Genomic DNA, 24,165 nt, shown 5'->3' with positions numbered 1-24,165 from the left:
AGGGTTGTATGAGAGTGAGACAAGAGAGTGAGTCAGGAGAGACAGGAGGCTGAGTTATAAATACAGAAATAGGGTGCAAAGGAGAACAGAGACATGGAGGGGTAGAACTGAGACAGGGAGGGGTGGAACAGAGACAGGGAGGGGGAGAACAGAGACAGGGAGAGGGAGAACAGACATACGGATGGGTAGAACTGAGACAGGGAGGGGTAGAACTGAGACAGGAAGGGGTGAAACAGAGACAGGGAGGGGTGAAACAGAGACAGGGAGGGAGAGAACAGAGACAGGGAGGGAGAGAACAGAGACATGGAGGGGTAGAACTGAGACAGGAAGGGGTAGAACTGAGACAGGGAGGGGTGAAACAGAGACAGGGAGGGGGAGAACAGAGACATGGAGGGGTAGAACTGAGACACGGAGGGGTAGGACAGGGAGACGTAGAACGTAGATAAAGGGATGTCTCTTTTGACACTTACGTTTGGTTACCACGCCCTCCAGGCGGACGATGTTCTGGTGGTTGAACTGCCCCATGATCGTGGCCTCGCGGAGGAAGTTCCACCACTGGGAGTTGGAGTAGGTGGTCTTCAGGGTCTTGATGGCGACAGTCACCCGTTCCTTCCCGGGGTACCGCAGAGAGCCCCGGAACACCTCACCAAACTCACCTGTGGGGGGGAAAGAGGTACAAGGAGTCACTCTGGGGGTACAGAGAGCGAGGGAGAGAAAGGGTCAAGAGGGAGAGAAAGGGTCAAGAGAGAGAGAGGGGTCCGTGTGGGAAGGCAGGAGAGAAGGTGTTACAGAGGTAGAGGAAACCACCTCCTAGGGGGTAGAGGCAGTGGCAGTAACTATTGAAAATAAGAGATGGAACAGAGAAAGAGGAGAGAATACACACATACACAGAGGAGCGAGGTAGGGCAAGTCAGGGTGCACAGAGGGGTGGAGGGCAGAAGGCAGTAAGTACAGAAAATAAGAGATGGAACAGAGAAAGAGGAGGCAGAAGAGAGACCACTCACAGATACATAGAGGAGAAAGGTAGAACAAGTCATGGTGCACAGAGGGGTGGGGGGCAGAAGGGAGTCACTACAGAGAAAAATAAATGGAACAGACAAAGAGGAGGTAGAGGAGAGAATACACACAGATATACAGAGGAGAGAGGTAAGGCAAGTCATTGTGCAAAGAGACATGAGGGCAGAAGGGAGTAACTACAGAGAATTAGAGATGGAATGGAGAAAGAGGAGGCAGAAGAGAGAACACAGATACACAGAGGAGAGAAGTAGGACTAAACAGGGTGCAGAGAGGCTCCACCCCCTCCGCATGGGACGACACCTGGTGGCGCTGGCCCTCGGAAACCGCCCACCCTACCGGACCACGCACGAAGCCGCGCCATCATACTAGACTCATCGCTCACGATGAACCGACAGATCAAAGCCGTATCCTCGGCCTGGTACAACAATTCCGCACCCTTCAAAAAACGTTCAGATGGACCCGAACCGAATCCAGAAAAACAGTCATGCATGCCCTCATCAGTAGCAGACGGGACTACGACAACGCTCTCTATGCCGGAATCAACAAGAAAATACTTCGCAAACTCAGCGGCGGTCCATGCAGTAACAGCGGTGAGACGGTGGGGCCGCGTTGGGGGGGATTTCGAGGGCCGATGCCGAAGGGAAAATTAATTATTTATTTAATTTTCCCTCCGCATCGTCTCTCGAAATCCCCCCCAACGTGGGCCCACCGTGTAGAACGCCACAGCCAGACTGATCCTTGACATCCCCCGTCGCAGTCACATCACCCAACACCTTCGCGACCTCCACTGGCGCCCCTTTGAAAGAGGAATAACCTTCAAGCTCATCACTCACTCTTACAAGGCCTTCCACAACTTCAGACCAGCATACCTGAACAACCGCCTCTCCGTCCAGGCACCCAGGAGACACCTCCGATCAGCAGAGCTCTCTCTGGCTACCATCCCACGCATCTACAGGTGGAAGGACCTTCTCCTACCTTGCAGCTAAGACCTGGAACGAGCTCACCAACACCACCGACAAGTCCCCACACTGCTCCAGTTCAAGACCTGGCTCTTCGGATGACCCGAGCACTCAGCGGAGCTGCCACCCCCCCCCACTAGCGCCTTGAGACCCTTGCAGGTGAGTAGCTGTGCTTTACCAACTCTGATTGATTGGTTGATTGATTGTTTGGCAGAGGGCTGAAGCGGCAGGCTGTTGAGTAAGAGAGAAAAAGATCAACAGTGAGAAGCGTGATCAGTTACTTACCTGTAACAATGGTTTTGTCTCTTGGACTTTTCCAGTGTCACCTGCTGTGCATATTCCACCATCTAGTGCTTGAGTACGGAATTGTATCTAAATGTACAACAACGATTTTAATTTGTGCCTTGACTGCAAACAGTGTGTTGATGGCTCACTATGGCTTTATGACTGAACACAGTGAAATCGGTCGCGAGCCCTACCACGCATTTTTAACCAAGTATTTTCTTACGACGTGTATGTTTTTACAACGGATGCCATTACCACACATTGTTTATTCATTTAAAAACAATGTATTTGTGAGGGGAGAACCCCAACATATCTTAAATGCATGGTAAAAGCATCCGTTGTAAAAACATACGTGCTGTAAAAACATGCATGCTTAAAAACGCGTGGTAAAGTCACAACGTGGTTAAAACCTTGTTGTAAAGGCTGGTTCCCCTCACTACAACTGCACAGTAGGCCTTCAAGGCCACAAGACATGAACACCAATTTAAGGGGTCATTTTTAGGTCTCGCCTAGCTATTGCGTAGCAATCGCTATGCGAGACTCTAGTAAGAGGGGTTCCCAAAAGTGCTCCCAAAAGTGGATTGCATGGTGAGCACGCGCACAATCACGTGCATCGTGCCGCCATGCAATCCACTTTTGGGGAAGCGCTTCAGCCCACTGGCGCGTGCACTGGCGACGGGCGTGCGTTTACGCGCACAATGACGAGCAGAGGCGCCATATGGCTTTCCTCTCATGTTATGGTGCGCGCACATCGCACACCACTTGCCAGCCAGCCTGCTTTCACTTTTGCGGGTTTGTGTTTCTAAGTAGTTTCGTGTGATTTCCGCACCACTCGCGGGCTTACCTCCTGCTCCCCCTCTCTCTTCACGTGGCCACTCCCCTTCCTGTATGCGAGGCTCGCCGCTTGTTATTAAACCCGCCTCTACTGCTGGCTGCTTTTTCAACACACCCATGTTTAAATACAACCACGAATTACATACAGTGACTGCACCACATATCTGGATCCAAAAAGTGTTTCACAAGTCTGGATACCTCCGCTGTTTTCATCACCTCTTCAAATGAGCACGGGAGTTCCTCAGGGTTCCTCCCTCAGCCCCCTTTTATTCAATATCTACCTCACTCCCTTGGTGGCTCTAGCGGAGGGGTTGGGGGCTAAGGTCATTGCCTACGCAGATGACACCCAACTTTTGTTTACTTGGGAGAAGCATGGGGCCTCGGTGGACCTTGTGCAGAGGTGTCTTTCCTCGGTCTTTAAATGGTTGGCAGCTGCCCATTTAAAGTGTAACGAGGATAAATCCGTGGTTCTAATGTTTGGCGACTTTCCCCTTGGATTTAGAGAGCCCATCTGGCCTCTGGATTTTCCTCCGCCTGCCTCCACGAGTCAGACCGTGAAGAACCTGGGGGTCTATTTTGACTGTAATCTATCTTTTGCTAGTCAGGTTAAGCGCCTTACTGGCTGTTGTTTCGGTCTCCTCAGAATTCTGAGAAGATTGCTTCCGCTTCTCCCTCAAGCGGCTAGGGAATCGGTTGTCCGGGCATTGATTCTATCTCGACTTGACTATGCCAATGCTCTTTATGCGGGGATCCCAGCTTACGCTCTTAACAAGCATTAGGTGACCCAGAATGCGGCGGTCCGCTTGCTGGGTGGCCTGGCTCCCAGGCAGAGCGTGCACGATTATCGCCGCTCCCTCCATTGGTTACCAGTCAAGGCACGTGTGACATTTAAAGTTCTCACTATAGCCCATCGCGCTTTACATGGGCAAGGCCCTGGCAACTTACAGAAGCGCTTTTCGTTTTATGTGCCGGGGAGATGCTTACGCTCCTCATCTCTCAGGTTGATGAAGATTCCTGGATTTCAGCGTCACAGGCTAGGGGGCGCCTCCTTGACTGTGTCTGCTGGACGCGCTTGGAATGCGCTCCCCCTGTCGCTTCGCACTGTGGATGACCTTGGCACTTTCAAGAAACTGCTAAAGACACATCTCTTTTCTTAGGTCTGGTTATAGTCTGTCTTCCCCTGGGCCGCGCTGGGACACTCCTCGGAGTAGCTGCGCGCGTAAGAAATGTAGATAACATAACCTCCCTGTTCTGGCCACTTCATACTTCTCACTCAGCGCGGGGCGCGTAACCATGCGCTTTACAAAATTCCATAATAATAATAATAATAACATAACATAACATAACAATTGCATCGTTTGCTAGCCGGAAAAGGACGTTCAACAAACGCTGGCGCCGTGCACGTAGTTTGCAGTTTATAGGGTTTCATAGAGTTTCATATTATCCCTGCTTGCCTGACTCCGTCAAATACTCACTGCCTGACATATCCTTCCGCCTCTAGGCAAGCTCTTCCCAACACGCCTCGTCAATCAAGCAAGCAGAACCGTAATAAAAGTGCACAAGGGACAAAACCAGAACTGCTTACCGTTACCAGACGCTGTTCTCGGGACAACCATAACTTTTCCTGGCTGCTAACAAAACTGAGTGAAGAACAACGTGACTTCAACAACAAAGGCGGGGCCTAATTATGACCCCGCCCCACTGGATGCTGAACAGGACCCGCCTTTTCAGCCCCTCTCCTAGCGCTGCAACTTCCGCTCCTTGCAGCCGCCTTTCAACTTCGTTATATCGCGTGAGACAACTTAACAGCGAGCTTTAGAGGCATGACGGCAGGGCTTTAAGTGGGATGAAAAAATGAGGGGGGTCTCTCTCAAAGGGGCGTGGCCAATGTAATTAAGGGCGTGGCTTAAAAACACAAACTAAAAGTCTGTGCTTATAATAGTGTGCCGCCCGACTTGTATTTTGCTGTTTCGGTCATTGCATCTAGATATATAACAACAAGTCAGGACTATTGGGTTTGTCAATGGTTGTTAAAAACATAAGATAAATAAACCGCAACTATGGCTCGTATATAAAATTGAAAAAGCTTCCACCGAAACCCGGTGACACCAGTTCAATGTTCCTGCTCCCGAGTTTCAAAAAGACAAGGGAAAACCAGAGAGAAAATGACTCTTTAAAGGCATGAAGTAATGCCGTAACTTCTCCACTAGTGAGTAGTGTGTGAGCAGGTGCGCATTCGATGTGCCTTCTGTCACTGCAGTCTGGGAAAAACGGAACGCCTGTGCCAGGGCACAAAACAGAGCCCGATAGAGACCCGTTTGGAGGCCCCCATTAAAACAAGTATTGACATAGCCAATAGGTCTCGCCTTTGGGACCTTATAAGTGTTTAGCCATGCAACAGTTGCATAACTAAATACTTATAAGGTCCCAAAAGCGAGACATATTGGCTATGCCAATGCTTGTTGTATTTCTGTGCAGACAGAGCAGTAACTCTCCAGGTGTGGTGATAGCCTCTCACGCCCCATGGTTGATGACCGTGTCTGTTCAGTAATGTGTTTATATGTCTGTGCGTTGTTGTGTTGCTGAGTTCCTTTACATTTTCTTTCTTCTGATTCCAGTCCTTACTCTCAGGATAAGGTCCCGTTCAATGTGTACAGTTCCTTCCTTTCCTGGCTGTTACCCCATTAGGGACTCTGCTTCCACTTGTCCTTTAATGTACACTGGACCTAGTAGAAGGTTTGAGTTGTATCGTACTGCGTAGAGTTACGTCTCTCGCAGACGCTGGTGTTATTCAATGCCTCCCTGGTTTGTTTTAACACTAGGGAGTGTACTTAAACATTGACTTCTACATCGGGGTAGGGCTCAAGATTTCCAATACAAGCGTGACTCTTCACGTGCCTTCTCAACTCTCAGGGCCCTTTGATAGCCCGTTATAACCTGGCATCATCTGTTGGGCATGAACTCAACGTCCTCTCATGGAGGGCCACCGTCCATGTTCATCCTTGTGGAGCGCTCACCCTTGTGTAAATGTGGTTCCATATCATCCCCATCAGTGTGTGTTTCCACGCACACGTCTGGTCTCGCTTGGTTAATGGTGTCACTGTCCTCACCTAGTCCTTTTTGTCCTATTAGCTTAGGAGTTGGCTGACTTGATAATAACTTACCCTATGATTTGTTTTAATTTTTGCAAATAGAATCCATTTCAGCTTCAAGAATCCTATTTGTGGCTTCAAAAGTCTTACAAATGTTTTCGCTGCCAACAACCTTCACGTTTTTCCTTATGAGTCCTCAACTCTAAGGGCATTTTTTTTTAAAAGTCAGTTCAGTGTCTTTGGGCTTCTTTCTGCGAGTGTCCTTTGTGTTCGACCAGGAGGGATGTGTTTTGTGTTAACTCTCAACTGCTGAGGTTCGAAGTTGAGAGTTTATCTTTCCACTTGCATGCCCGCTCTTTCAGCTCCGACAGCCAATCACCTGGAGACATTGGGGGCCTCGAGTCTTTCAAGGGCTTACTGACGAGCTCGGTTGTTTGCAGCTTGTTCTTTGTTTGAAGACGTTTCTCGAGTCACGTGGTATTGGGTGACTCCTGCCTTAGTTAGCAATGGGCTTCACTGTTGGACTTTTGTCTGCACAGTGGGTGAACGTACGGATGGAGCAGGAAGTGGGGCTCTGCGATGACCCTGCGAGAACTTCTGTAGAAAGTATCTAGAGTTAATGGTCAAACTAAAAAGTATCGGAAACAGTCACTGGCTCTCGGGGAGGTGGTTGGATGCATGTGAATCTACAGCACTACACAAAACAAACAGATGCTTACAGGGTAAGTAACATATTCCGCTGGCATGATGTGTGACTGTAGGTACACAGGCCTTGCATTGACTGCATAGCAGCCCTCCCATAAGTGGTTTGTCAGCCAGTTCATGGTGGATACATATGAAACAGAGTCAGTGTGGTCGACCCCAGCTTGTTGGCGTGCTAGGACATCCACACAATCATGTTTAGTGAAGGTATGAGGGGTTTGCAAATATCAGCTATAGGAATTTTCCAGAGGAAATCCATAGTAGCTAGCTTTTTGCGGGTGGAATGGGGCCGTGGAGGGGCAGGCGAGGTTCGATTGGCCTTGAGGTAACAGGTTTGGATACGCTGAACAATCCACCTGGCTATGCCTCGGTTAGATATGGAGTGGCCCTTGTGAGGCTTGCTGAGCCTTTCGAAAGGATTTAGTCCTATCAGTGTAGTACATGATGGCACATTTAACATTGAGTGTGAAAAGGATTTTTGGCTGCTGAGTCTGGCTAGAGAAAAAATCAGAGCGCTCTATAGTCTGGTTGAGATGGAATACCACTTTGGATGGAAACCTTCGCTTAGGACTGAGGACAACTCTGTCCTCGACCTGGATACAGGCTCTGTGTGTGAGGGCCTGTAGCTCGACAATATGCTTCAAGGTTGTCATAGCGACCAGGAAAGCGGCTTTCCATGAGAGGAACTGTGGGGGACACGAACGAGGGGCTCAAAGGACGGGAGGAGCACATTGAGGTTCCAGACTGGGGCCTGCGGAAGCCTTGGTGGAACGACCCTCGTGAGCCTTCCATGAAAGCCCCAATGATGGGGATTCCGAATAGAGAGGAGCGTGGTCTCTTCGACTCAGATGCTGCAGAAGTGTAGACAAGGCCTGACTTCTGTAAATGGAGGAGGAAGCAGACAATGAAACGAGCGTAAGACGCTCCCGGTGCTTTGTGATGCAAAAATGGACAAACCTTTTCCAGTTGGCAGCGGAGGAAGCACGCGTAATGCAGGCTTCCTTCAGGACGTCCATGTTTTCTTGAAGTAGGTTGAGATACCCAAACCATAGGACTTCAAGAGCCAGATCACTAGACTGAGCTGTCTGGGATTTGGGGGCCTGCCCTGCCTTGGGTCTGTGTGAGAAGATCCGACCTGTGGAGCAGCTTCGAGTGGGGAACAACGGACACTTTGAGGAGAGTTGAGAAGCAGAGCTGTCTGGCCCAGGCGCGAGGTGGTGAGGGATGGTTGCCAGAGCTTTAGGACCATGTACGGACAGTGGGAAAGGAGGGGAAGCGTAGGCTAACATCCCTGACCAGCTCATCCATAGAGCACTGTCCATGGACAGTGGGTATGGAAACCTGGATGTGACGTTTCAGCATTGTGCATTTTCCCTGGGTGGCGAAGAGGTCAGGGATATTTCCTTGGCAGAAGTATGGGAGTAGGACTTGTGGGTGGAGTGCTCACTCGTATACTTGTAGATGCATCCGTCTGCAAGGTAGTTGTCCACTCTGGTAAGGTACTCCACTAGGAGGGGGCTCTGAAGGTGAATGACCCAATGTTGACAGCTGCGGCGAGCGCGTGACGCCCTGCGCTTGAAGCTAGTACGTAGCGGTCATGTTGTCCTTTCTTTTCAGAAGTACTTGGCATTCAATGTCCTGGAAGAAGGCTTTGATGCTAGTAGGATGGCTCTAAGTTCTACGGGATTGATGTGGAGACCTCTTTGGAGAGGCAACCAGATATCTTGGACTGTGAGTGAGACATTCGTGGTGATGGTCACTTGCGGAACGGGGTCCATGAAGGTTGTAGCGGGTTCACCACCGCAGAGAGCGATGGGTGCTCGCCCGTTTCCAGTGACTCTCTGCCTGCGACCATTGTGCCGAGAAGCCCTCCTGTAGTGGATGCATATTTAGTCCCGCATGGGGAACTGCAGCTATAAAAGAGGCTTTCACTGTTCTGACTGCGTGACGCTGCGGCTGAAGAAGAGCAGCAGCTGCTGAAATGTCCGTACCCCGTGCTGAGCCGGGCGAGCCTTGCCCGTGACTGTCTTCAGAACAGACCCCACGGTGGGATGATTCTGAAGGGCTGGAGGTGGAAATTGGTGGCATTAACGCTGAATGTCAGGCTGTGGAGGAGGGAAGGGGTGGCTTTGTGCGGACTCGGCACCGCTGCCTTGGTGCGCTCTCGCTCTTGATCAGACAGTTGTCGAGATAAGGAAACATGCGGATGCCCCTCCCCTTTCTGAGACGGAAGGCGCCACAGCCTAGCATTTGGTGAACACCCTTGGAGCTGTTGTAACCCCAAAAGACAATACCCTGAACTGGTAATGCTGGCTAGTTATGGTGATGAAGGAAGACGCGGCGAGCGGCACGGATGGATATGTGGACATTTATACGGCAGATGGCTTCAGACTGATACGGAAGACATTTCAGCAGCAGCATCTGATGCTCTGCGACCTCATCCTCATCTCCACTGCCTGCTGTGAGGACGCCAGGGGACATCAGGTGTCAACCAGCACACGACCGCTGAAACCTCTTCCTGCAGCCGTCGGGGGATGCGGAGAGGAACCAAGGAAGGAGCAGCCACAGGGACAAGTACAGCACATCACAAGTTTCTAAAGCTGTGACCTTATTAAGCATGACATTAACTCGACATGGAAGAGGGAGGAAGCGGCAACCCTGCAGGGAGCTGCTGCTCGTGAAGGTAAGTCACTCTTTCTTCTGATGGATACAACTTGCTGCAGATTCTGCACCTTCTGGAGAGACGGGATGGAGTGTTGGTGGTTACCCAAAGAAATCCAACCCAGCTCGAGGAATGTGCCCGTCACTGCAGCCTGAGAAGCAAGGCATTAGTGCTTGGCAGACGTGTGCAGTGATGCCCGGGTACCTGCAGCGGGTACAGCCCGGGAAAGAGCTGTGGCAGCCGCATTAGACCTCAGGGGATGGGCACAGATGCCCCAGGAGGATCATTCTCAGCCATGGCACAGCAGAGCTTGCTATAGAAGATGGTTTAATATGAAACAATGGTTTGGTCACTGTCCTGTCCTTTTTGGTTCCTGCAAAGCCAACTCTATCCTGTCACTAATGGTCAATGGAATATAAGACCCCATGTCTGGGTTTTAGTCTAAGAAGCCTCTCGTGCTTGGTTTGAAAAGAAGGACAAGAAAGATGGAAGGGTTACATGTGGCTACATGAAATGCAGAAAACCCCTCACGGCAGAAGGATGGGTGGGCGAAGAGCCACCCTTTCTGGGTGGGGAACGGAGGTCTACGAGCTGGAGCGACTGCCACCAAGAATAGTGTCTTCTGAGAGTGATGCCAAATTGACCGACTGTGTATTGCCTCGAACAGTAATACCAGTCAAGAAGGCTGATCAGGACACCCACGTAGCCTGACAGAGCCCATAACTTCTGTCTCTGTGAGGCCCTGATGTGCAACGCGAGCTCTAAGATGCCAGAACGAAGAGATGGGAAAGGATTCGGGCCTCGGCTTTTCGCTGGACGGACTCGAACCAGTGATCTGCACTGATGGGTTTGTAGAGGGTTTCTTCGACATCACACTCGCCAGGAAGGCAAATACCTCTAGCTGGCACTGCTCAGTGCCCACCGTGTGGCTGCGGTGCTTTGGGATTGGGGTGAGGACCCACCATCCTCCTGCACGAACAGCCCACTCTCTGGGAGAGGGAGAGTTGGAGTCTCTTTTGTGGTGTATTTATTGTGCTACTGGTGTGAGTGTTTTGAGCGGAAGCTTTACACATCGCCTCTGATGATAAGCCACCTGCTCTGTGCCATGCTACCAGAGGGTGAGCACAGGTTATCTTTGGTGTATAACTCACTTGACCATACTAGAGTGGTGCAGTCTGCCTGGCTTAGGTGCGTACCACAGCCAACGAGAAACCCCACTTCTAACAGTAAGCTACAACATGCCTTGCAAATAGCACGTGCTCTGTCTAGCAGGCTCCACTTAGAACACGCTTATACATTATATATATATATATCGCCTGCTGATATGAGGATGTCTTTATCAGCAGCACGAGGCTTTAAGTTCCAAACAGTTTGGGACTTTTGGAGCACAGGACTCTAGATCAAATAAAGCGTGCCTGCCTACAACACAGCCTACTCAAGGTATTTATAGGACAATGCATTATTTGTGAAAGAACACTCGACCTTACTGAAAGGGAATATTTAATTTGCACCACATCGGACCACAAGTCCCAGCAAACCATGTCTGACGATGCACTCAGCACACGCCCACAGGGGGGCTTTTTTTAATAAAAGGTCGAAATGTTAATGGTGCAACATCGAGTGTCTTTTTACAGCAGCCCATGAGGGAGGGGGTGGTTCCCTGAAACGCGTCGGGCGTTTTAATGTTTTGTGATGCGGAAAGGCATGCTGACCTGGAAGCCCGGAGGGCAGAGATCTGTTGAGTGCTTCTCAAATGCTTCGGGCATTTTTGTTTATTCATATATATATATATATGGAACGCACAGCACTGTGAATCTAGAATATGTCCATGCTGCAGCACTGTGAATCTAGAATATGTCCATGCTGCAGCACAGTAAATCTAGAATAGCTTCATGCTACAGCACTGTGAATCTAGATTATATGTCCATGCTGCAGCACAGTGAATCTAGAATAGGTTCATGATGCAGTACTGTGAATCTAGACTAGGTTTATGCTGCAGCACTGTGAATCTAGGATAGGTTTATGCTGCAGCACTGTAAATCTAGAATAGATGCATGCTGCAGCACTGTGAATCTAGGATAGGTTTATGCTGCAGCACTGTAAATCTAGAATAGATGCATGCTGCAGCACTGTGAATCTAGGATAGGTTCATGATGCAGTACTGTGAATCTAGAATATGTTTATGCTGCAGCACTGTGAATCTAGGATAGATTCACGATGCAGTACTGTGAATCCAGAATATGTTTATGCTGCAGCTCTGTGAATCTAGAATAGGTTCATGCTGCAGCACTGTGAATCTAGATTAGATGCATGCTGCAGCACTGTGAATCTAGGATAGGTTCATGATGCAGTAATGGGAATCTAGAATATGTTTATGCTGCAGCACTGTGACTGTAAAATAGGTTTATGCTGCAGCACTGTGAATCTAGAATAGATGCATGCTGCAGCACTGTGAATCTAGGATAGGTTCATGATGCAGTACTGTGAATCTAGAATATGGTTATGCTGCAGCACTGTGAATCTAGAATAGGTTCATGCTGCAGCACTGTGAATATACAATAGGTTAATGCTGCAGCACTGTGAATCTAGGAGAGGTTTATGCTGCAGCACTGTGAATCTAGAATAGCTTCATGCTGCAGCACTGTGAATCTAGAATATGTCCATGCTGCAGCACTATGAATCTAGAATAGGTTCATGATGCAGTACTGTGAATCTAGAATAGATGCATGCTGCAGCACTGTGAATCTAGGATAGGTTCATGATGCAGTACTGTGAATCTAGAATAGGTTCATGCTGCAGCACCGTGAATATACAATAGGTTAATGTTGCAGCACTATGAATCTAGAATAGGTTTATGGTGCAGCACTGTGAATCTAGAATAGATGCATGCTGCAGCACTGTGAATCTAGGATAGGTTCATGATGCAGTACTGTGAATCTAGAATATGGTTATGCTGCAGCACTGTGAATCTAGAATAGGTTCATGCTGCAGCACTGTGAATATACAATAGGTTAATGCTGCAGCACTGTGAATCTAGGAGAGGTTTATGCTGCAGCACTGTGAATCTAGAATAGCTTCATGCTGCAGCACTGTGAATCTAGAATATGTCCATGCTGCAGCACTATGAATCTAGAATAGGTTCATGATGCAGTACTGTGAATCTAGAATAGATGCATGCTGCAGCACTGTGAATCTAGGATAGGTTCATGATGCAGCACCGTGAATATACAATAGGTTAATGTTGCAGCACTATGAATCTAGAATAGGTTTATGCTGCAGCACTGTGAATCTAGAATAGATGCATGCTGCAGCACTGTGAATCTAGGATAGGTTCATGATGCAGTACTGTGAATCTAGAATATGTTTATGCTGCAGCACTGTGAATCTAGAATAGGTTCAGGCTGCAGGACTGTGAATATACAATAGGTTAATGCTGCAGCACTCTGAATCTAGAATAGGTTTACGCTGCAGCACTGTGAATCTAGACTAGATGCCTGCTGCAGCACTGTGATACTAGGATAGGTTCATGATGCAGTACTGTGAATCTAGGGTAGGTTCATGCTGCAGCACTGTGAATCTAGGATAGGTTTATGCAGCACTGTGAATCTAGAAGAGGTTCATGCTGCAGCACTGTGAATCTAGGGTAGGTCCATGCTGCAGCACTGTGAAGGAGTAGTTTCTTTTCTGTAACTCCAGTTCTGTAGTAGGGGTATCTCTGTGATAGTCATAATCTAGTGAATAGTCCCGCCCATGTGCGGGGAATAGTCCCGCCCATGTGCGGGGACCCCGGAGGAATAAAAAATAATCTCTTAAGGTGTCAAATCATGCAGACCTGCATCCACTTTTAAGAGAGAATTTAATTTAAAGACAGATAATGCAGCCTATACCCAAGGCTACACTGTCCAGTACTTCAACTAGAATTCCACCAACATCCACAAACAGCACTGCCCGTCCAGCTTTTCTCCACAAGGGTAAAAACACCCTGCCTCTCCCAGCAAAAGCCTCTGGAATGATAGAGAGGAAGGAATGGACAGACAAGCCCCATAGGCTGCCATTATGTGGCTCAGAACAGGATACTGTGCCTTTAAGAAAACTTTCCAGATCTTTCCGAGTATCCCAGAATGCCCATCAGGTCCCTTTTACTTTCAGTTCTTTTTGAAGGCGTAGCACGCCAGACCAGTAGCATTCCTTACATGAATATTCATCTCTCCACCGGTGAGGAGGGCGGGCGCTTATGACTATAACAGAGATACCCCTACTACAGAACTGGAGTTACAGAAAAGAAACTACTCCTTCTGTAGTAGGGGATCTCTGTGTATAGTCATAATCTAGTGAATAGAATGGCAAGCCCATCCCCACACAACCACGGCGGTGGAGAATACACAAGACAATACCACTACTGTGCGAACAAATTTCGCAGCGAAGCCTGCCCAACCTGAGCATCTGCCCTGGCATCCGTGTCCAGACAGTAATGCGCAGCAAAGGTATGGACCGACTTCCAAGTGGCCGCCTTGCAGATTTCCGCAATCGGAACATTACGCAGCAAAGCCGTCGTGGCAGCTTTGCCCCTGGTGGAATGAGCCTTAGGTTTACCCCCTAAGGTCTTATTAGCCTTCTGATAACACAATTGTATGCAGGACACAATCCACCGAGAAATGGACTGCTTAGAGGTCGCGAGACCGGTCCTGACTGATCCATAATTAACAAACAATTGGTCTGACCTACGAATATCCTTGGTCTTATCCAGATAAAATTTCAACACCCTCCGAACATCCAGGGAATGGAGAGACCTTTCCGCTGGCGAAGAACGTAGGTAAAGTTATGGTCTGGTTGACATGAAAATCAGAGATAACCTTAGGAAGAAATTTAGGGTGAGTACGCATCACAAACTTAGCAGCATGAAATACAGTATAAGGTTCTTAACAACATAATGCCTGAAGTTCACTCACCCTGCGGGCCGATGTAATGGCCACTAGGAACGCCGCCTTCCAAGACAGGTGCTGCAACGAAGCCTTGTGAATAGGTTCAAAAGGCTCCCTCATCAATCTGGACAGCACCACATTCAAGTCCCAGGAAGGCGAGGGAAGTCTGACAGGAGGGAACACTTTCTTCAAGCCTTCCAAAAAATCCTTGATCACAGGGATCTGAAAAAAGGAAGTCTGTGAAGGGCATTTCCTGTAAGCAGTCAAAGCAGCCAGATGAACCTTAATGGAATGGAAATTAAGGCCAGACTGCGCCAAATGTAAAAGATATGGAAGGATGACATCTTCCTTACATGTCGTAGGATCAAAGTTCTTGGACTTACACCAGATACAGAACCTCTTCCACTTATAGGCATAGGACGTCCTAGTGGAAGGCCATTTAGACTCCTTCAGTATGTCCATACAATCTTCCGGTAGATTCAGATGGCCATATTGCACTATTTCAGGAGCCATGCCGCCAAACTCAAAGACAAGAGGTTGGGGTGCACCATCCGCCCCCCGAACTTCGTGAGAAGGTCCGGCCTGCACGGCAACCGTATGTGAGGAAGGAGAGACCGGTGAAGTAGGTCCGTGAACCACCACTGTCTGGGCCATTCCGGGGCGATCAGGATCATCCGCGCCCTGGACTGGGACAGCTTGATGAGCACTGCCAAAATCAGGGGAATGGGTGGAAAAGCGTACAGAAAGCTGTTCGACCAAGCGATCCATAGCGCATTCCCCAGCGTCCCCCGCTGGTAGTACCTGGATGCGAAGTCTCGGCATTTGCTGTTTTCGGCGGTGGCGAACAGATCTACGTCTGGAGTCCCCCACCTTGCGAAGACTTCTCCTAGTACTTTGTCGTTTATGACCCATTCGTGGTTTTCCTGAATCAGTCTGCTCAGTGCGTCCGCCTGAGCATTCTGTACCCCTGGCAGATGCGTGGCCGTAATCGTCAGTCCTCGGGCCAGAAGCCAGTGCCAGATCGCTTGCGCCTCCTGCGACAGAGTGCGCGATCTCGACCCCCCCTGCTTGTTGAGGTAATACATAGTGGTTGTATTGTCCGTCTGTATCAGCAGCGAGTTGGTCTGGAAGGACGGAAGGAAAGCCTTCAGCGCCAGGAAGACAGCTCTTAGTTCCAGGAAATTGATGTGGTATGTCGATTCCAACTGGGACCACTTTCCCTGAATCTGCAATTCGTCCGGAATGCGCTCCCCAGCCTTGGAGAGACGCATCCGTCACGACACTGTACGTGGGAATGTCCTTGTGGAAGGGAACCCCCCTGAGGAGGTTCTCCGCCGAGCACCACCACTTCAGAGACTGAAGAGCATGTAGAGACAGCCGTATCTTGTCGTCCCAAGAACCTGTCCTCTGATCCCATTGATCCTCCAAGCACTCCTGCAATGGTCTCATGTACAGCCGTGCGTGAGGCGTGAGGAAGATACATGAGGCCATCGATCCCAGCAGTGAAGACACCTTCCTCACTGTCGTCGATGGAGCAATCCTGAGTTCCTGGGCCTTCCGAAGGAGTGATAACCGTCTCTCCTCCGAAGGAGACACGCTTGCTGATCGCGTATCGATGGAGGCTCCCAGGTACTGAATGCACTGGACCGGAGTCGGAACCGATTTGGACATGTTGACGTGTAACCCCAATTTGCGCAAAAGAACGCACGTCCACCGGAAGTGTTCTTCTGCTTCCGAGAAGGATGAGGCCTTGATCAGCCAATCGTCCAGATACGGGTAGACAAACACCTTGTTCCTCCGCAGGTGTGCCGCCCCCACCGCCATGCACTTCGAGAAGGTCCTGGGCACAGACTTTAGCCCGAATGGCAGTACTGTGTATTGATAGTGATTGGCGCCGACTTGGTATCGCAGGAACTTCCTGTGCTTCCGTGCGATGGGCACATGGAAGTACGCATCCTGTAGATCTATGGCACAGAGCCAGTCTCCCCGTTGCAGCTGAGGGTAAATCTGATGCAACGATAGCATGCAAAACTTCTCTCTGCAAATCCATTTGTTTGCCTGTCGCAAATCCAGAATGGGCCTGAACTCGTTCTTGTCCTTCTTGCGAACGAGGAAGAACCGAGAGTACAGACCTCTTCCCCTTTGAGACAGAGGTACCTCTTCTACCGCCTTTTTTCTCAACAAGATGTCTGCCTCCGCCTGGAGCTCTCACAGCTGAAATTGAGAGCTTACCGGCGGAATCGCTGGAGGCGGGCTGATAAACCGAAGACTGTATCCATTGCAAACAATATTCAGCACCCACTTGTCCTGAGTAATTTTTCTCCACTCTGCCGGAAAAAATTGAATGCTTCCCCCCACTGGAGTGGGTAACGGTTGAGGGGGAAGTAGTCGCTCAGGGCCGAGACCCGGCCGGGCCCTTGGTAGTGGTAGCAGCCTGCTGGCCTCCTCTACCCCTCTGGCGTTTCTGGAAGGGCTTCCGGAACTGCTGCTGTTGGTGCTGCTGCTGTCCCGAACCCTGCCCACGCCCTCTGCCCGTAGACCCGAACCTCCTCTGGAACGGGCGCTTCTTCTTCTCGGCCTACTCCAACCCGACAGCCGTCAGGGTCTCCGCCTCCGCCTTCATGCGGGCCATCTCATCATCCGCATGTTTTCCAAACAGGGTTTCCCCCGAGAAGGGCAGATTGGCTACTCTGTGCTGAGCCTCTGGCTTGAGCGACGTCAGGCGTAACCAAGAGTGACGCCTCTGATGGACACCATGACAGTAAGAGTGCGCCGCCAACAAGGAGACATCCGCTGCCGCACTGATGACCTGGTTCGACACCAGCATCCCCTCTCGCACCGTTTCCAGGAAGTCCTCCTTCCTGTCCCGGGGCAGCAAGTCTGCATACTGTTGGAGGGACTCCCACAGGGCCCGGTCGTAACGCCCCAACAGCGCCCCCGCACTCGCCGCCTTCATGGTGGTAGACGCGGTCCCACACACCTTCCTGCCCGCAGAGTCCGTTGTAGGAGAGTAGGGTCTGCTTTCTATGTTCACCCCCACTTTTTGCTTTTGCTTTACTGGTTTTCGACTTAGATGTGGCTGTGGGCTTGCTAATCAGACCCACGGCCCTGCTGTTCTCTCTCTAAATTAATACTATGTACTTTAGGTGCATAACCCATTTGGATAGGATCACCTTATTGGCCCCTGTACAGTGTACCCTAGGTACCCAGGGCATAGGTGTACCCTAGGCCTACCAGGGGCTGCAGCATGTATTATGCCACCCCTGGCCTGGCCTTCCATTTTGACACAACTGGCTGATCACTCAGCTGGGGCAAGGTCGTGTAATCACCCCTTGCTTAGGTGTAGTATTCCTATACCTAACTTACATATAGACACATGTGTACCTATCAGTCACTCCTATGGCAGGCCTTAACAATCCTGGAGGCAGAGTGCTTGGTAACATGTGAGATGGTGCTCTAGCATGAGCTGAGCCTGTCTGCAGCTTTCGGAACCATGTCCTTATAGCTGTTCTATGATATAGCCTACCATATACTCTTAAAGTGCCTTATAATCTTAGACGGTTATGGTAACTATGGTTTGGCTTTATCGAAACATGTCGTGTAAGGTGTCTAACACTGTGGAATAATACCCCCATACCAGGACATGAGGATATTATTCCCCCCTTCTAGAGGGAAAGACATGTAAAATCATACTTCACTGTTAGCCTCTGACCAAAGCCTCAGCATCACAAAATGGATGCTGCTGCCACGACACAAGTCTGACCTCCTGCAGCTGGGAGTGATCCCAGCCAGGGAGGCCTGGACAATAGGTTTCCTGCTTGGGGAGGTGCTAGCACCTCCCCAGACAGCCTTTAGTGTATTGGGGCAGGGTGGGCTGAAAGGAATGAGACATGCCTGGGGCACACAAGGTGTTCCTTGCATAGTCCAGTTCAAACCGGCGCTGGGCACTCCAGCCCCAGCTCTGGCGCGAAACTGGACAAAGGGAAGTGGGTGTAACCACCCCCTCCCAGGTCCCACCCATAAGGCGTGACCTAGCAGGTATCCCAGCCCCCCAGATTAGTATAAGAGTGGGAGTTGGGCCTCAAGACTTTAGATTATCCTGAACCTGCAAACTTGAACAGAAACTCTGGACCTTCGACATTCGACGAAAGAAGAAGACTGAAGAATCTCCCTTGTGGCCAAGGAGTGGCTACCCTGTGCAAACAGGCACCATCAAGAGACTACCCTTTGCTTTGCCCAAGTTCTACGAGGAACCGACTGCAGAGCCCGACCAGAGCCTTGACTTCCAGACTTCTCCGACCCTGATCCACATCCACAGCAGAGCTGAGATCCGTGGAGGCGACGAGCGACGTGGGACCGGCTACCTGGGAAAAGTGGCGAGTATCTTCCAGCGCAGCTTCTGAGGCACCCTCGAAGTTGTGCACCGGGGATTGAGAAGCCCCAACCCCAAGCATCATCTGCACCGAAGATCAGCCCCCCACACTCCACGAGTCCTGCGTGGGGCCCTTCTGCATTTTCCTGCTTGCCGCGTCTGTCCGGTTGCTTGCCCGCTGGCTAGTGGCCTTTGTGACGACGCAACCTGAAATCTTCTGCGCTGGTTGGGCTCCTCCAGACTGGCTCCCGCTTCTCTGCAAAGAAGAAGCACCCCAGACCTTCCTGGTCTGCACCAGAAGCAAGTCCTCCGTTCTTCGTGGGTTCCGCTTGCCAAGGCTTGGTGAGTCCTAGTCCAACTTCGACGCCGCCGACAGCAAGAGCCTTCGTGGGAAAGCTCGCCTCCTGGTCCTGGTCGTCCTCGACGCTTCCTGGTCCTCCTGGCTGCAGCGACAAGCTTCCCCTTCACCTGCAATCTTCATGACATCGCCTGGTTCCTTCCTGGTTCCACGTGGTCACTGGCTAGTGACCTTGACTCTGTCCCTTCTGCTTGCAGGTCTCCTCTCTTCTTGATCCCAGCCTTGGGATCCACCGGACACTCTTCACTGACTGCCTGTCAGCATCTTTCTTCAGGCATCCATAGGAGTCGACGACGAAAACCGACGCAACTTCACCCCTATGCACCCGCAGCCTGTGGGCTAGGTAACTTGGGCACTCCGGTGCTCATCAGGATAGTGACTATCCTAGTGTCTAGTTTTCCAGTCTCGACTTCCTAGCTACTCTGGAAGTGTCCTAAATCTATCGATTTCTAACCTGTACTATTGCTATTGACTTTTACGCATTACGCGTGAGTGTTTTCACTCTGCACACGAATCCCGTGGGCCTCCCACTTCCTAACCTTTGGTAGTATAGTGTAGCCCCAGCGATTCCCTAGGCCTAGGCCTATTCTATTTCCGTGACAGTGGTCCTTATACCACTTACTGAGTATATGGTTTGCGTGGCCCCTAGGGCCTAACTGTATTACTTACCTGTGTGACTTAATGTATGCTTAAATAAGACTGTGTTGTACTTACCTCTAATCTCATAAAGAGTGCTGAGGGTTTGACTAGAATAAATACACTTTATTTTATATATATATCTGTTGTGGTGTCCTTTCATTTGGTATTCAAGGGATTATATATGGTATCACAGCTGGCTTCACATGCCATTCAGAGTTTAGCCTAAGACTGCTCTTGTCCATGCTACCACTAGGATAGCTGGTCTATAAGGTTGACTTTACACCCAATCACCATAAGGGTATTTGGTCTGATATAAGGTGTACACTAGAACTAGTGACATCATACATCAGGCCAACTTCTCACATTGGTGAGCAGCGGTTGGGATCTGAGCTTGCTGTTGTAATACCATTGTAATCTTAAGATACTAAATTGAAAGATCACACAGATATTGTCTAGGTACATATAACATAGATTATAATACTTAAGTCCTACTGGACTTAGTAGTTGTAGGTTGAAGGGAGTAACACACCCTGACTACAACTACCAGAGAGGTTTAGTAGAAACAACTAGTGTAGGTAGGTGCACACACCACACCCTCACTAGATCATGTCTCTGGGAGGAGATCAAGTAGATGCTCTCTCAGGAGGATCAGGTCTGCAGAAGACCCCCTCTAGATATGATACCCTAACATTCCAGGAGATGAGACAATTGTGTACCTCCAGAGGAATAAAACAGGGTGCAAACCCTACCCTCCTTCAGTTAAGACATCTCCTAGAGGAGTATGACATTATTAGGGCATCTCAGGCAGGTACCCTAGGTACAGAAGAGGGTCTACCCACCACAGAGGAGTCAGATGGGACTTCAGATGAAGAGGTAGACAGCCAGGGCCAAGTAGGAAGACTTAGCCAGGCTAACCTAAGCTTACATGGGAGTTTGCATGGGGTCCCCCCATACAGACCCCCAAGTGGGCTTACACAGAGAAGCAGGAAGGACAGATCCCCTTCAAGGGAATCCATCCACTCCCATGTCTCTAGCATCTCTAGTGTTTCCTCTCACAGAGGAATGACTTCCCCTGAGAGAAAGGAGCATGAAGCCAGAATGAGGGAAGCTAATCTGAGGATTCAGAGGGAAGAACTTGCCCTTGCCAAGGAGAAGCTTGCTCTGGCTAGAGAGCAAAAGTTAAGTGGGTCAGAACCCACTGGTGGCAGCAACATCTCTAAAGATAGAGACAGGCACTATGACAATAGAAACCTGAGCAAGATTGTCCCTCCCTACAAGTGTGGGGATGACATCCACAAATGGATAACTGCTTTGGAGAGAGCTTGCAAAGTACAGCAGGTACCCCAAAGTCAGTGGCCAGCTATCTTGTGGCTCCCCTTCTCTGAGAAAGGTAGAGACAAGCTCCTCACAGTTAGTAATGAGGATGCAGATAATTACACTGTCCTGAAGAGTGCTCTGATTGATGGGTTTGGCCTAACCACTGAACAATACAGGTTGTTGTTCAGGGATACCCAGAAGACACAGACTCAGGACTGGACTGACTTTGTAGATTGTGCCACTAAGGCTCTGGAAGGCTGGCTATTGGGAAGTAAGGTTAAGGACTATACAGGATTGTATAATTTGATCATGAGAGAACAAATACTTAACAACTGTCAAAACCAGCTACTGCATCAACACCTGATTGATTCTGATCTGACTTCTCCCCAAGAATTGGGAAAGAAGGCAGATAGATGGGTCAGGACTAGAGTTAAGCAGAAAAACCAGAACCAGGGCGGTGATCAGAAAAAGGCAGACCAGAAGGGTAATGATCAGAAACAAAAAGACCAGAAGTCTTCACCAGGCCCCCAAAAGGCTCAGGGGGAGGGTGGTCCCAAAAAGGATAAAAAGAAAGATGGCCAAAAGAAACCATGGTGCAACTATTGTAAGTCCAACTCACATTGGTTTAGTGAGTGCACCAAAAAGGATAAGCCCCCAGCCGCCATTGCCCCTAAGGCAACTGTACCCCCTAGTTCAGCTGTAAGTGGTGGTTCCCAGCAAAAGGGTGTAGTAGGGTTAACCCTGGGAACTGAGGAGGATTCTGGCCTAGTCAGAGTACCTACTCAGGCTGTTCTGATCTGTGATGGGGACTTAGCTTTGTCCTCTACTGTAGGCCCCAGTAACCTGGGCAAGTACAGACAGACTCCTTTTATCAACCAAAGAATGGCTCAGGCCTACAGGGACACTGGAGCTAGTGTCACAATGGTGACACCTGCTTTTGTGGACCCTGGACAGATCATACTAGGTGAGAATTACCTAGTGACCAACGCTAGCAATGCCACTACCTCCCATAGTGTGGCTATTGTTAACTTCTCCTGGGGAGGGGTAACTGGCCTCAAGAAAGTTGTTGTTAGTTCAGACCTTCCTGTAGAGTGTTTACTGGGCAATGATCTTGAATCTTCAGTTTGGTCTGAAGTGGAGTATAGGACCCATGCAGAAATGCTGGGGATAGATGCACATGTCCTTGCTGTGACCAGGTCACAGGCCAAAAAGTGCACCACTGAACAAGTGCTGGATCCTGAAACTATGGACCAGTCACAACCCAAGAGAAAGAGCAGTAGGGTTAAGGCTGTGCCTTCCCCCCTGCCTCAGGTGGTGGATCAGCCCTCCCAGGAGGATGATTCTGAGAGCCCTGAAGGAACTGTCCTAGAAGAACTTGAACCTGATCAGGTTGAGTTTCTTGGGACAGGGGGACCTTCAAGGGCAGATCTGAGGCAGGCTCAATTAGACTGCCCCTCTCTTGAACCCCTCAGACAGCTGGCTGCTGCTGAGGCTGCAGGGAATGCTCAAGGTACCCATAGAGTGTATTGGGATGAAGGGCTACTGTATTCAGAGGCTAGAGACCCCAAGCCTGGTGCATCCAGGAGGTTGGTCATACCACTGAAGTTCAGAGGCTTCCTTCTTACCTTGGCCCATGATATTCCCCTTGCAGGACACTTAGGCCAGAACAAGACTTGGGACAGGCTTGTCCCTCACTTTCACTGGCCCCATATGTCAGAAGATACTAAGGAGTTTTGTCGCTCCTGTGTCACCTGCCAAGCCAGTGGCAATTCAGGTGGCACCACAAAGGCCCCCCTCATACCACTACCTGTGGTGGGGGTCCCCTTTGAAAGAGTGGGCATAGATATTGTAGGACCAATGGACCCACAAACAGCATCTGGGCACAGATTCATACTGGTGATAGTGGACCATGCCACCAGGTACCCAGAAGCAATTCCCCTGAGGACCACAACAGCTCCTGTTGTGGCAAGGGCCCTGCTTGGAGTATTCTCCAGAGTGGGCTTTCCAAAGGAGGTCATTTCTGACAGAGGTGCCAACTTCATGTCAGGATACTTGACTGCAATGTGGAAGGAGTGTGGTGTTAACTACAAGTTCACCACACCCTATCACCCACAGTGCAATGGGCTTGTTGAGAGATTCAACAAGACCCTAAAGGGAATGATAAAAGGATTACCAGACAAGCTTAGGCGAAGATGGGACATCCTTTTACCCTGCCTTCTGTTTGCTTACAGAGAGGTCCCACAAAAAGGGGTTGGCTACAGCCCTTTTGAGCTTTTGTTTGGGCATCCTGTAAGAGGACCCCTGTGTTTGGTAAGGGAAGGATGGGAGAGACCTCTCAGACAACCCAAACTAGACATAGTGGATTATGTACTTGGTCTCCGCTCCAGGATGGCAGAGTATATGAAGAAGGCTTCCAAAAACCTTGAGGCAAGCCAAGAACTCCAAAAAGCTTGGCATGACCAAAAGGCTGTACTGACTGTTTACCAGCCAGGACAGAAAGTGTGGGTGTTGGAGCCAGTGGCCCCAGCAGCACTCCAAGACAAATGGTCTGGACCCCACACTATTGTTGAGAAAAAGGGAGAAGTCACCTACTTGGTGGACCTTGGGACTCCCAGAAGCCCCCACAGGGTGCTTCATGTCAACAGATTGAAGGCATATGTTGACAGGGCAGACATGGGGCTACTCATGGCTACAGATGAGGGGCAGGAGGAAGAGAGTGACCGTCTCCCAGACCTGCTGACTCAGAACCCTGATGATGGCTCAGTTGATGGTGTGGTCTTTTCTGACAGCCTCACTGTCCATCAGCAACAGGACTGCAGGCAAGTTCTGCAGTCCTACAGACATATGTTCTCTCTGACCCCAAGTCAGACAAACTGGTGCACCCATGAGGTGGACACTGGTGACAGTCTGCCTGTGAAGAGTAAAATCTACAGGCAACCTGACCATGTCAGGGACTGCATAAAAGTTGAGGTACAAAAGATGTTGGAGCTGGGAGTCATTGAACCT

At 49.9% G+C, this 24,165-nt stretch overlaps 1 protein-coding gene across 1 annotated transcript in view; it reads right to left on the bottom strand.

Moving 5' to 3' along the window:
* EPHA1 (EPH receptor A1) overlaps positions 1 to 24,165 on the bottom strand; it is a 271,028-nt gene that overhangs the window by 60,966 nt on the left and 185,897 nt on the right. Inside the window, exon 11 of the mRNA XM_085620345.1 lies at positions 471 to 656. Coding sequence (XP_085476471.1) covers positions 471 to 656 — 186 coding nt within the window. The remainder of the gene's footprint in view (positions 1 to 470; positions 657 to 24,165) is intronic.

Source organism: Triturus cristatus, chromosome 7 (assembly GCF_964204655.1).
Source record: "Triturus cristatus chromosome 7, aTriCri1.1, whole genome shotgun sequence".
Classification (NCBI taxonomy): Eukaryota; Metazoa; Chordata; class Amphibia; order Caudata; family Salamandridae; genus Triturus; species Triturus cristatus.
The sequence above is the reverse complement of the archived record's forward strand: the minus strand, read 5'-3'. Positions and strand labels throughout refer to the sequence as shown.